At 40.3% G+C, this 15088-nt stretch overlaps 1 protein-coding gene across 5 annotated transcripts in view; it reads left to right on the forward strand.

Moving 5' to 3' along the window:
- The window catches only part of LOC118370090 (zinc finger protein 501-like), a 311132-nt gene that overhangs the window by 102965 nt on the left and 193079 nt on the right, over positions 1-15088 (forward strand). Inside the window, exons 1-5 of one of the 5 annotated variants that reach the window (XR_008095369.1) lie at positions 4372-4462; positions 6201-6273; positions 6507-6650; positions 10741-10929; positions 13793-14295. The exons of 1 other annotated variant lie outside the window; for it this stretch is intronic. Coding sequence is in view for 1 of the 4 variants with exons in the window: in XM_052498872.1 (XP_052354832.1) it covers positions 13793-13899 (107 nt within the window). In the remaining 3 variants the exon portion in view is untranslated. Of the gene's footprint in view, positions 1-4371; positions 4463-4680; positions 4994-6200; positions 6274-6506; positions 6651-10740; positions 10930-13792; positions 14296-15088 lie in introns of those variants that run through there. 3 more of the 5 variants (XR_004822729.2, XR_008095370.1, XM_052498872.1) reach the window with 3 other exon arrangements.

Below are 15088 nucleotides of genomic sequence, written 5' to 3' on the forward strand. Positions count from 1 at the left end.
TGCGCAATGGATTATGTTTGAGAAGAACGTAATTGTCAACACTAACAATCCATTCTAGCACCTCATCAGGCTCTGTAAATGTCTTCCTTTGATGACGTGTTCCTTCTATTCCAGAGGACAGCAGAGGAACTTCATTGATTCCCCCAGTGAACATCTAAAATTCACCCTCACCTTTGAGGCCCATTTATTTGACCTTTATTTAACTAGGCAAGTCAGTTAAGAACAAATTCTTATCTAGGAACAGCTCAGGGGCAGAACGACAGATTTGTACCTTGTCAGCTCGGGGGTTTGAACTTGCAACCTTCCAGTTACTAGTCCAATGCTCTAACCACTAGGCTACCCTGCCGCCCCATGAAACAAGTTGCCCCATGAAACAAGTTACCCGATGGTTGGACGATACTTTTCTCGTCAATCATCTTAAATACTGGAAATCAACCAATCGTCCATTGTTAACGCAGTGGAAAGGTCAAATGCTTTATAATCTAAAAATGTAAAGTGGGGGGATAAATAAAATGGTTAAGTTTAAAAGAGCAAATAAAATATATAAATGTTTTAAATCCCATTGCAAAGTTACACCTCACAGTTCTATTTTTGGAGTTGTTACATAAAACCAATCAGAATTCAGAAGAATGATAAAGTCAGGTGTGAACTAATATGGAGGACCAGCCTATTCCCTGTGATGTAAACTACAATAGAAATAACTTCATACTCAACCAATCATTTGCGCTCATGACTTGAGTGATTAAAGTAAACCAATGCTTTGGAAATACATAACACCATCTAACCAAAAATCAAAGAATGTTAGCTATATGCAGTTATCTTAGCCAGCCAGCTAACATCAGCTATTTAGCCAACTAGCTATTAGCCTAACCAGTGTAGCCAACCAGCACGGTTATGGTCAGCGAGACCAACTACCGGAGACCAGTTAGAACCCAACTAACAGTAAGCCAAGGTGGAAAAAGTTACAAAACTCCTGTAGTCTAATTCACAGAAAACATGCTGAAAATTAGTGATGGGGAAACAAAGCTTCCTGAAGCATTGGCTCTTACCAGCCAATTGTGTCAAAAAAAGGTTAATTACTCAAGGCTTTGAGCGACACAGAATTTTGAACAGCCACATTGTTATAGATGACATCCCCCACACGTAGCAGCGAAGCCATTGTGTCATATATTAAACCACTGGCCGTGTTCGAGAGCATAATATCCATGCTGCTGTAACGGATGTGAAACGGCTAGCTTAGTTAGCGTTTCAATCGGTGACGTCACTTGCTCTGAGACCTTGAAGTGGTAGTTCCCCTTGATCTGCAAGGGCCGCGGCTTTTGTGGAGCGATGGGTAACGATGCTTCGTGGGTGACTGTTGTTGATGTGTGCAGAGGGTCCCTGATTCGCGCCCGTGTATGGGCGAGGGGACGGTCTAAAGTTATACTGTTACACTGCGTTGTGGGTAAACGGTGACTGGCTGACTGATTTATAAATAATAATAAGTAGTTATTTATGATGCAAGGTGATTTGTAAATTAGTCAGTCAGCTGCAATGTCGAACGAGCCCAATTCCAAACCAATCAGGGGTTCGACGAAATGATTCTTCAGACGTCATTGATCACGTGCTGCTGATAAAGTTACACTGCTTTGAATTATACCGCTTAGCGACTTCAGTACATGCCTCATAGCTCCAGTCTCAAACTTAACCCCATTCCTTCTGAAGAAGAGGAGGAGGGCTGCTGGATGGAGAAAGAAGCTCTCGTGAAAGAGGAGGAGGAAGAGGAGGCTGTTACAATACAAAAACAAGTAGAGGTTGAGGCTTTTGCCGTGAAAGAAGAAGAGAAAGACGTCTCCGTTAAATAAGAGGAAGACTCGTTCAGAGTTAAAGAGGACGACGTTTCAGTGAAAGAAGAGGAGGGGGAGGTGACTGTCACATCGAACAATGAAGAAGAGGAGGAAACTGGATATCCCAAACGCATCTTAACCTGTTATGGCTGCATCCCTTCGTTCTCAATTTCCACCTGAAGACATATCCAAATCGAACTGCCTGTAGCTCAGCCCCATAGGCTGAGATAAGATCATTTTATTGGATAACACAAGAGGGCAATTGTAGGTGTGCAAAGTTTCAGACTGATAACTTCAGGAATGGGTGAGCTAGATGACATTTAGCATGAAGTCACCCAGGTGTCCCACACAAGTTGCCCTAATGTACCCAAGTGGCCCGAATTGGTGAAATGACCTATAACTATATACAGCAGTGCAAATAACTATATACAACATATCAAAAAGCAATTCTAACACACACACACACAAAAAAAATGTTTTTAAAAATATTAGAAAAAAAAGTTTAAAAAAACAGTATACCCCTTGAAAGTCCCGGTCATAATATTTTGCTGCCTGTGCCATGTCCCATAGCAGTCTCTTTCTGATGTAAAGCAGAGGCAAACTGAACAAGTTGTGCATTTCATGCGACACAGAACACAACAGCGCCTCCATGTTGTGCCCTTTTGGCCCTGAGGCACAGTCATGCCTGCAGTAATGAACTGTGGCATATGAACACCACCGGGGGCACAGGTAGAGCGGGCAGCTTGGCACCGGGGGCTCCCAGTCGGAGTCGCTATCACTGTGAAAGAAAACATGAAAAAATATTTGTATTGTACGAGCCTTTTATCATCACATAAAATAAACAGATATGTATTGATTGTATAGAGCAGAGGGAACAGTCGCTAACGTGTTCCATTCAACTCCGGCCATTGTGTGTATATATATATATATATATATATATATATATATATATATATATATATATATATATATACACACACACCCAAACAAACCAACACACACAAACAAACTACACATTTCATTGCAAAAATATATATATATATTTTTATATATAATATATATATATATATATATATTTTTTTATATTTCATAAAACGGCATTCGCACTCACCCGTCCAGAAGTACGTCCTGTCCTTGCAGAAACAGCTCCTCAGTTCGTTTGAATCATAACACTCCAAGATTCCTCAAACAAAAAATCTGTCTCACTTTCACTTTTCCACTTTAGAGTTGGACTTCGCTTTACAGGAATTATTCGCCATGATATTTTCAATGAAATCGTTGAAACTACAACTTTCCGAAATACAGCTGTGCGTAAAAAGCCTTACGAGCAACTCCTCTGGTCAATAGTACCCACAAAAAAAACGGTATTTGGCTGTTTTGCAAACATCCAGAGGAATGCACTGAAACCCACCATGACTAGATAAACGATTGTTTACAGGGGTGAATCACGCTGAATGCTCCGTAAAAAATGATAGAGTTGGAATTCACTGCACAAACAGTTTACAAAATGTTTTGATTTAGGCTATAAAAATGGATTTTATCAAAGAAAACGGCACTTCATTTGATCAATGGGTCACTTAGGAAGATAAATGAGAGCAAGATATCAGAATGTAAGTCATAATTTTACCTTCAGATGTGAATGTGTAAAAACTGTCATGGCGGAAAATGTTTCTGTTCTTGATTGCTCTTCTCAAACAAAAGCATGGGATTTGTTCTCTGTAATAGCTATTTTGAATTGGAAAACGTAGTTTGATTACCAAGATTGTAATATTTTGAAGGGTGTAAGACACTTGCATTTTCAAGAATGTTTAATGTTACGAAGTTGTAATTTTAGTCATAACAGGGCGTCTGATAGTTCTAACGATGAACGGGCCCTGATTAACACTAGTAAGTACTGTCTTAAAAACAGAAGCACGAACTCTGCAGTTGTTGAACTGATGTGTGGTGTTAAAGGGGAAATTTGCAATTTCTACATCCATATTTTGACGTTTCAATTATTTATTTATAGGCATTGATTCTTGAAGAATATAGCGCATGCCTCATGAGCTTAGTTAAACTGTTTACCCCATGAGAACCCCAAATAAACTTGTTTTACTCCAATGTTTAGAAACAATGTAAACCAACACTGTATAGCCTCATAACATGGTTAAAACCATAATGGTTATGAATTTGAGAGTAGTTACATTTCTCCAGACCCATCATCTTATTACTAAAACAGTGGTGTAATTACAGCTTTGTTTATGGTTGAACTGCAGATTGGTTGATTGATTGTTGTGTGGCTTTTTTAAAGGGGCAACCTAGTTTTTAAACAAACAAAATGGCTGCCCAGAGTCCTGAGCTGTGTTAGAATACTCATACTAACCGCACTATCTGTGATGTTAATAGAGCATATGGCATGCTTATTGGTCATAGTATGATGTAGTTATTATGCCAAAAGTTCCAGGATGTCGTACTAAATTCGCCAAAATATGACATAAAACACGCAGTACTTTAGGGCCCATAATGCAATTCTTCAGGAAATGGGCGTGGCTTCACATCGTTTTCAGATTTGAAGAAAATGGAGGAAAATATGCAGCCGAAGTCCAACGAGAGCGCATACAAATTAATTGCTTTAACAGGGACAGCAGCCGTAAAAGGTTAACTAATTATGACAAATGTTCAGCAATGTAATAAAGTAATGACTTTTCAATTAAGTTACACGTTATGTTAGCTACACTATCCCTACAAAATGCATAGCATATCTTTACAGCAGTATGTATCGGTATGTGAGCTAGCTACCTAACGTTAGTTGGCTACTTATACATCAAACTTGCCAGTATGGTAACTATATTCTAACTTAACTACCCAACGTTTATTGACCTGATTATTCATGTTATCCAAGGGGTCGCGCGCGTCTCAATGGACATTGTTAATTCAGGGGCATAAATTGTAATTCATAAACTTCTACTCCAATTTCAGAGCACTCTCGTCTGAGTGTACCAAATGTTTATTGACTTGATTAGAGTCCAAAATGTATTAATTTAATAACGCTCAACACCTGTTGAATATGTCCAGGTGTCAGTAAACGTAGGCAGAAAAAGCTAAAATTAAACTGCAGCACAGTTAGTCACCAACGTTCTGGATAACACGAAAACAGCCTAACCAGCTCTGCTAGGGCAAGTAAAATGGTAAGAGTGAGGTTTTCTCTCATTTGTGTCTAGCAAGCTATCCAACGTTAGCCAATTAGCTTGGGTGCTTTTACTGTCCTTGTGAGGTCAGAACGCTTGGCTCGACCCTACTCCTCAGCCATATAGTATTAATTCACAAACAGTGGTGTTATACAAGCTTATGTTTTGGTTTCTGGTGGGTGTAATATGGTTGAAACATTTGAGGCATTTATAAGTTATATTCTACAAGAATCAATGGTAACGTAGTAAATGGCTCTTTCTATAACTGCCAGTGTAGATTTCCTGTTGGGGTCAAATTGTTAGAGCTGTTAAGTCATTGTATAATATTCTGGCAATTATTTTCATGCCATTACATTAAAGGCGAAATAATGTATTTTCTTAGCAAGGTGTTGCTCAAATAATGTTAGCTGCTAATCGCTAGTTAGCAGGCTAGCTAGCTTGCTAAATGTAATAATTATTAAGAGTCAGAGCAAATGAAGCTAGCAAATACTGCCTGGTACCAGTGCTGTTGTAGGCCTAGATAAGCATGTTTGTGCAGCGGTATCTTATCAGGGAGGAGTAAGTGAAGTATGAATATGTTAGCTAGCAGGCTACATGAAGTAAGAAAACAACATGTAATGTAACATCTAATTAGGGTCAACTGGAAACACTGACCAACACTTTGTTTCCTACCATGTCTTCTCTGAGGTTTATAGTCAGACTACACTCATCAGGTGTATTGCTGCCACCTACTGTACGGGGTTTTAAAAAATAACCAAAGCGCAAAAAAAATTGGGATTAACAAATCATGCTAATTACGTAAAATAAAAAATAAACACAAACAAAATTCACTCCACTACCCTAAATTTCAAACAAAAATGGTACTATTCATATCCTTACACAGGTTCAGGAACCTGGGAGGTATGAGGATTCTGTGTTATGAAATATAGCCCGTTACCATATATGTAATTGAATATTATCTGCTGTTGGCTTGTGTGGATGTATGTGTTATGCAACATAACAATGTCTCAAGACAGCTAACAGTTTCAGGGCCATGGGCCTTTCTCATGATGGAAAAATACAGAATAACATGAAGACAGGAACTGTGCAATGAGTTGGGGGAGCACATTCAGAACGTAGTGTTGCGAGAACAAATGTTTTTTTGTTAGATAATAGGAGCCAGGTGCCTGGTAACTGTATATTCTAATATATGCCATATTCTACACAGCTACAGCGACTGACCGCTGAAGCACTTAGGGGGCTGGGACCAGCCTCTGTGCCAACAATCAACGATAGACTGGGTGAGTCTAAACCACGCCCGGTCTCTACTCTGACAGGCCGGCTCGGAAGCAGGAACTACTTCTGTCATCAGAGTATATTATAATATCTTTGTCAGGAACAAGTCAGTTTTGCCCTGCGAGGTGGGACAGAGAGCCCGTATATACGAAAATTGCATTTACCACTTATTGCTTAGCTTATAAAAAATACATAGCATACAATCGGTGACTCATTGTCATATTTATCCTGATACCAGATTTGAATTGACGCAACCCTGACAATTGGTGACCCCGAACGTGATCTGGTGAAGGACTTGGCTGGACATTGGCGTGCCAGCCAATTGGCCGTTACTGGCGTCGGACGGTGTCTCTCACAAAAAGACCGGTCTACCAAAAAAAAGGTAAGCAGACACCTATGGTGGAATAACTAAAGTTCTGCACATTGGCATTAACCAAATTCATTTTGTGAGAAACCCTGTCTGATGTAAGTTACCAAATTATAATTCCCTATACCTAGTATAAAAATATTATAACAATATAGACAACTGTGGTGAATGCAATTTTAATTGCTCATCCCTATTTTGCAATGTGTAAATGAAATATACTGAATGAGTGGATAGTCAGGGACTACATGTTATGAATGTGAATACATGGAAATAGTCAGGGACTATTGGGGGTAAATTACCATATGATAACGAATGCAATGTACTAGATAGGTCAGGGACCTGTTGGTTTTCCTGTGGGTGGGTAGGTGTACCTACTAGTGTGAGTGTGGGGGAACGACAATATAACTGATAAATACGGGTTTATATTGAAAATAAGATAAGTTCGCTGAGTGACTGTGGTACATTGGGTATTAAGTCAGGGTACTAATACCATGTGTGAATGACCTAAGGGGTTAAAGAAGTGTCGGGGACACAGTTCATATGGAACAATTTACCTAGCGTATGATAGTACATTGAATATTGCAGTCAGGGACTGAATATTCCTAGCGGACCCACATTGCAGGATTGAGTGTGTTGAGAAACAAGGTAGATTTATTTAGCTTTTTAAAATTAATTTACACGAGTATACACAGACGTGTACTAAAATGTTAATAGAAAAGGTACTGAAACGTTGAAGTCCACATGTTTGCAGGTTTGAGTGATTCAAAGTGATGCATGTTTGCAGGTTTGAGTGATTCAAAGTGATGCATGTTTGCAGGTTTGAGTGATTCAAAGTGATGCATGTTTGAGAGAGTCGAACCGTATGATTGTAGTTCATTAGGTATTAAGTCGACATACTAATACCAAGTTTGTATGACCTTCGGGTAAATAACAGTTGTGAGACCTAGGTTATGTTTTGAAACGGTAAACGAGAAGTGCAAGGTGTTTACTAGACAGTGGCTAGATTGGGACACATTCTAAGGCAGCACACAATTGAACCTGAATTTATATTGTATTGAAATTAAAACAAGTAATTGAAATACATTAGACAATGGCTAAATCAGGAGACAGAGAAGGTGTTGAAAACATTGAAATCAGCATTAGAGACTAATGGAGGAAAAGATTTAAAGAAAGGAGAACAATTATACAGATGGATGGAAGAGGGCAGTATTGCCGCGCCCAACGGGCTCCCAGTCGACAGGGAGCCTGGAAGAATGCTGGAAGAGCTGAAGCGTAAAACATACAAAACCTGTTCCGAGTGGAAACCGGGAGGAGAGCCGAGTAAGGGTAAAATCAAGAAATGGAGAAGGCTAAATTGAAGGAACGCATAGGACTGCCTATGCTGGAAAAACTCAAGAAAATGTGCACGGATGAAAACCCACCAAAAACACAGGGAGGTAGACTATACCCGGAACTCCCTAAAGCGCCAGCACCCTATGATAGTCCACGAATAATGGCACCTGTACTGGATCTCTCAGCGACAGTAAACTACCACAAAAGACCAGATGATGGCAGCAGTGGACAAGAATGGTGCCTGGCGTCAGAGAGAAGAAATACAGGCTCTGGTGGAAGCTGCCAGAGAGCTGAGCAGAGGAGTGGCTGAACTAAGTAAAGTACAGATGGAAGGAGGAAATTTGAGCATATACAGCAGGAGTGAAAGTGGATCCTCTGATAATGGAATCAGATGGACTGAGACAAGCCTGACAAATACCCAAGAGGAAGAAGAGGAGCCGAGGAGAGTATGGAATGAACTCCAAGACAAACTCAAAGGAGGAGGGAGCAGTGAAAATACTGGAACGGACCCTGAAAGACATGGAATGGATTGAAATAAAGCGTAAAGAACAGACTAAGCTGAATCAATGCACACTGACATCAGGGCCAGGTGTACATTTCATCAGGCTTGGTACGCACAGCCAAGGAACAGAGGAATATGAAGATGGTGAAGACACCCCAGGTTGGGCCCCCACAGTGTGAACTTGACCAAAGATTAATCTGTGGTGTATTTGAGGGGGGCCTATGGGATCAACAGTCTGCTCCCGCACACCAGGAGTAAGACCAAACAGGGTGGTGCTAACATGATGCCACTAAGACAACTAACTACCTGGTGGACAAACAGTATACAAACCTTGGGCTCACAGGGACTTGCAGACTCTAGTAGAAGCTCTGCCGCTACCAGAAGTCTGGATGTAGGTGGGTGAAGGCCTTTGAGAGCCTGACTGCAGCGGATGAACTGACAGTAGGAGACATGGTGGCTGTCATGAATAGATGCATGGGGGACAAGGAATGTCATGAACTCATGAATGATGCAGAGATGAGAGGGATGTTTGCCATAAAGAGTCCATTTGATCAATACCGCAATGGGATGTGGACTGCCATCAGGAGGAAATACCCCACTCAACCCAGGCCTCAGTTGATTAAATCATTGACCCTAGAAGAGGATGAAACTGCCGGTTTATATGAAAAAAGCCAGGATCCTGTGGAGACAGGCCTGGAATGCTGAGCCAGATAAGAATGAGATGAAACATCTATTTCTGGAACAGTGCATGAAAGGGCTGCCGGACCAGGTGCGCACAGAATGTGAAAAAGTGGTGGGGATCACTACGAAGAATGTGATGGAATTCACTGAGATGGAGAGAAGGAAAAAGGAAGGAAGAGGATGAAATAAAGCAGCTTCAGAATAAAGTCTTGAAACAACTGGCAGAGGATAAGCCAGCAAAACAGATGCCTCTAACCAGCACTCCTCAACCTGCACCACAACCTTCTGGAGCCAACACCAGTGACACTTACTGCTGTGGTGCAGACTATGGCGGGATTGATGACACCCCAAAGGAATGTGTATGGGGGGCAACCACCTTCTACCGGATGGCCAAGCTACAATCAAGATCCAGACAGAGGGGCTAACCTCTCCTGTTATAGATGTGGAGGCTATGGTCACTGGGCATGGAGTTTTGGGCAGTCATCAGGAGTAGTCTGGAGAAGAGGTAGGGGACCTTTTGGACCCCAAAGAGGAAGTGGCCAATGGGGGACACGCAGGAAGTCGGAGAGCTGGCAGGGTCAGAGAGGGGGTTCACAAGGTCAACAATACCAACAACCACAATGGATTGCAGGTTGACTTTATTTGGAGAAAGATTGAATGAGTTACATGAAACATTGAGTAAATTTAAAACTAATGATTGGAGGGAGTACATTTCCATTTTCCCAGAGACATATCTTAAAGGGGTACACTCACACATGAAATATTAAGTTTTTATTTTCCGAGTCTTAATTAAATAGGTGAAATCTTTTGATAAAGGTATGTTGTTTTAATATAGTAAGAAACACTTCTTTGGAGGGGTGGTATGACTTATGATCTCTATTGTAACTTTCCTTTGGTCTGATCAGCCTCATTGGAAAGCCATTTGGATGGAGAATCTAGGGTAATTTGTAATACTGATATTAAGGTAATTTAATATTTTTTATTTATTTCACCTTTATTTAACCAGGTAGGCTAGTTGAGAACAAGTTCTCATTTGCAACTGCGACCTGGCCAAGATAAAGCATAGCAGTGTGAACAGACAACACAGAGTTGCACATGGAGTAAACAATTAACAAGTCAATAACACAGTAGAAAAAAAAGTCTATATACATTGTGTGCAAAAGGCATGAGGTAGGCGAATAATTACAATTTTGCAGATTAACACAAAAAGGCAGTGAAATTTACATTATAGTGTCATATTTTCTCTGAATGTGGGTTAAAAATGAGCTAGGATAAGTTTGAATTATGGTAGACTGATGTTAAGTATTTGGCACATATTTTGAGCCAACAGGGCATGGAAGAAATTGAGATGTTTGGTTTTAACACCTGTGTACAGGAGTGCCAGTGTACCTGTGTAATGGGGGAGGGTGTCCGTATGGGGATTACATGATAACCAATTTGGGACAGTTCGGGGATTGGAGAAGAGGGTATTCTTATAGCATAGGGGATCCCACAAAGGTGGATAGGTTTTCCATGATATGGGGAAAACCTGGGAGCACTGTTGAACTCTGTAAAGGTGATGAAATCCTACTAACCATTAGGTCCATTAAGCTTTCTGATGCAGGAACCTATACCCTCGGTCTGGAAAGGGATGGGGCTGACACGATGGGTGTGTTCTCTGAAAAGGTGCTGCCGAGGCCACCGCGGTCCCAGACAAACCAGAGCCAGACCCAGAAACACTCCTCCACCACTCCAGGCCCGACCCTGCCTCCACCAACTAAGCTACCAAATCCTATCCAGGTAATTAATGTTAAGGATATCACAGATGGCGACCAATTGGGTACTGAAACTGGGTACTGAAACTGGGTATGACAGTAGGGAAAAATATGTGTTTGGCATACATGCGATTTACTGCCAAGACATTACAAAGGAAGGACTGTGTTATTGGTGGCCATACTAGGCCTGTATTGGCTACTCATCCATTTGCCTTGGGAAAGGGGGAAGGAGGGAGGTGTATACTGGAAAGTTTTACCATGTTAAACCCAACTCCACCCTTTAAGACTCTGTCTCTAGTGTTCCCGGAAGTCCCTCCTCAAAGGCTACTCTGTCAGTAATTCCTCCCTGGTTTATTAATTGGTAGTCAAACAAGCCGGTTGGAGCCGATGTTCAAGGGGTATATCTATCTCCCCAGGGTAGCAGTAATACGTTGAGAGATTTGTCCACAAAGTGTTACCCCTCCCATATGTGGCTCATTATTGGGATTCATTGCTGATTCCTACCTGTAGCTCACTATGAAGTGTCTAGTGATACAGGTAAAGGGCCCTGTTGGAGATTGGTGGTTGGTTGTGGAGTCGAGTGAACAAGCAGGGTTGGACATGGCCATGTTATTATCTCACACAGTCTCTGTGGTTCATATGAACCCCGTTCCTGTGAATTAGATTTGATTACAAATCGTCCCAGTCTGTTGCCACAGAAGGGGTCCGTTTGTCCCATTTCCAGTAAGGTTACGAGGCGCTTTGTCATTTCCAGAGTCAGTTTATTTTGGTACTGTCCATATGTAGCTTGTTTTTGGTCACAGAATGGCTGAATACGTGCAACATTTTACCTGGAGCTAACTATGCAGAGCATAGGACATGTCGAATGACTTTAGCTTCCCTCCAGGCCCGAGGGAACACGCTCATGAGTAGGTTTAAATTAAATATACGGAAAATACGAGTGGCAATATAGTCCGCTATTATCCTCCGTAATTTTCCATCTAGATTGTCAGACCCCGGTGGCTTGTCATTGTTGATAGACAACAATACTTTTTTCATCTCTTCCACACTGACTTTAGAGAATTCTAAATTATAATGCTTTTCTTTCATAATTTGGTCAGATATACTTGGAAGTGTAGTGTCAGCGTTTGCTGCTGGTGTGTCATGCCTACGTTTTCTAATCTTGCCAATGAAAAAAATCATAAAAGTAGTGGGCTTTGTGATGAATGAGCCATCTGATTCAGTTAATTTTTCCCCAACATTGTATGTAAGGTTCTCAAAAGCGTTTTTCCTATCATTCTTTGTCATTTATCTTTGTTTCATTTTGTCGTTTTTTTTTAAAATTCAGTTTGTCACATGATTTCTCAATTTGCAAGACGTTTGCCAATCGATTCTACAGCCAGACTTATTTGCCATTCCTTTTGCCTCGTCCTTCTCAACCATACCATTTTTCAATTCCTCATCAATCAACTGGGATTTAACAGCTTTTACAGTCATTTTCTTAATTGGTGCATGCTTATTAGTAACTGGAATAAGACATTTCATAAATGAGTGCAGCGTCTGGTTGCTCCTCATTACATACCACAGAGCAGCAAATATTCTTTACATCATCAACATAGGAATCACCCGTTTTTATTAAATAATTGAGACACACAAATGACTTGAGGGGACCAGAGATCAAGATAGCATAACCAAAAGTTAAAAACCTTTTCCTCCTCCCGCTGCTGCTGGCCTTCGAAAATTCTGAACTTATGCTCCTGAAGTTTCCAGTAATGGGCTACAACAGCAGTCAGCAACCTTTTCCATTTGTAGTGCCAATTTATCTGACCATTTCTACTGATCTGGTGCCAGTTCTGATTTTCATAATCACATTTTACTGGAACAGTTTAATTTAATTTATAATAGTAATAATAATCATAAGTCTTTATCTCAATCATTATCTGTAAATCAAAATTAAAATGATACAAATCTAAACTTTTATTGCCATTGCCAACTATGTAAAAATATCCTACATAAAGCCAACCAATAAAAACAGCTAGAAAATATCCAGATAAATTTAAATCACATTGGATGTGCCTGTCTATATAGAACTTGAAACATTATATCAACTATCTCCTGTCGGTCCGAAACTTGATTTAAAATATTCTGGGCCCTCAGTTTCCTGCGCCAGTGAGTTTGGGACAGACACAGCTGTAGGCTATTTATGTAAGGGATAAGAAGTAATCGGGTATTTTATGACATTTCCACTGGATCAGAGTATTACATTTTTCCTTTTCATGTCGAGTGGTTATCAAGAGTGAGAGCTGGAAATATTTTACAGATACTTTGAGGAACTATTGTCATTCGCCAATTTATTTTAGTAAGACTTTGTTTACTTGCTGTTTGAGGTGAAGAAACAATTACTTTGAGAAGCTCCACAAATCATTAGTGGTGGTGCGTAAATACTATCAGACATCCCCAAATAGGTGCATCGCTCTCTGCATCGCTCTCTGCCCTCTGTTTGCTAAAATGCAATTTGTTTGCAGAAACTCCTCCATGCTAATGCGGAAACCGCTAGTTTTACCAATACCATAGACCTACTGTAGGACCCATAACTTCACCTAACAACAACAGAGACCTACAGAAAGGTGCCTATATTGGAGACCAAAAGTTGTCTGGCACACTGCTTAGGATTTCAACAACTTCAAAAACCTATTTCTAGCATACAATCGTCGATGTTACTACTAATGTGAAAACAAGACAAAATATAACTTGTTCTTCAATTGACTGTTTTAAGACAAATGTCAAATAATCAACATTCATTATAGACGTCATTGTTTGTACAACATAATGGCTACGCTGTTGGCATCACCTTTTTACAGTGGATTTTTGATGTTGTAAACCACCTGTCCGACTTTTTGTTCACACAGGAGAGAGACGTGACTATCGTGGATCCTCTGGGGAGCCTCAACAACCTCGTGATGCTGATGAGGCAGAGAAGAGTCTCTCCACCTCAAAAAACCTCAAGAAACACTAGCAGAGACCCACAGGGAAGAAATCTCATTGCTGCTCTGACTGTGGGAAAGGTTGCAAATCTTCATCAGAACTTAAAATACACCAGAGAACACACACAGGAGCCTTATAGCTGTGATCAATGTGGGAAGAGTTGTCCTACATCTAGCCAGCTGACTTCACACCAGAGAATCCACACAGGAGAGAAACCTTATAGCTGTGATCAATTTTGAGAAGAGATACTCTGATAAAAGAGCTGATCAAACATCAGAAAATACATACATGAAGGAGTTGTTTCATGATATCAATTCAATAATGTCACAATATAGAATGTTTTAACATTGTAGTAGGAGTATTTTAATGATGTTCTACCTTATCGTTTGCCCTGTTCAATTGATTGCAGCATGATATGGATATTTGCCTCAGGAAAATCCAGGCTCTGAATTGAAAGAGTATTATTTAACAAAAAGTGACTAACAAAAAAGAGCTGTGTTACACTTACTGTGTTGGTGACCCACTTTAATCAAAATGCAGCACTTAAAAATGTAGCTCGCTGTTTTCTACAAGTTGAAAAAAAATACATGGAATATGATAATTGTTGCAGATGTTTGTGTATATACACATGGACACAGTATAATAAATTGGTCTATCATTTGTATTAAGAATCTGACATCACTCCAGTATTTCTTGACAACATTCAAGTGCTAATTGTCTTTTTTCCACTACTGAAGAAGCATGACTCAATTGACCTCATATTTCAAACATTCAGCCTGACAAAAGATACATGTTTTATTATTCCATGCCTCACCATTAAGTTAATTATTGCCAAAAAATATTAACAAAGGGGGGAACATTTCGTTTTGATTTTCATATTTACAATTTATGTAACTGTCGAAGGACCACTAGAGGGCAGGCTGGGCTCATGGATAGTAGCCCAACAAAGCATGGGAGACAAGGTAACCAGAGTCAATTAAGCACAGCTGACGGTACTAATGAGATACTCTCCGTCCCCTATAAAAGAGGGAATGGAACCAGCAGAGAGGGAGAACTATCTCTGGAAGATGGCCACCGAGAGAGAGAAGCTGTGCTGAAAGAACCACGAAGATGGTGACAAACCCGTGATTTATGTTTGTTGTAGTTTAAAGATTTTCCTATTGTGTTCTTGTTTCATCTGGAGAAGATGTGTGTTTTTCCTTGGAAGATTTTTCATTGAT

The sequence above is a fragment of the Oncorhynchus keta genome, chromosome 37 (genome assembly GCF_023373465.1).
Source record: "Oncorhynchus keta strain PuntledgeMale-10-30-2019 chromosome 37, Oket_V2, whole genome shotgun sequence".
Lineage (NCBI taxonomy): Eukaryota > Metazoa > Chordata > Actinopteri > Salmoniformes > Salmonidae > Oncorhynchus > Oncorhynchus keta.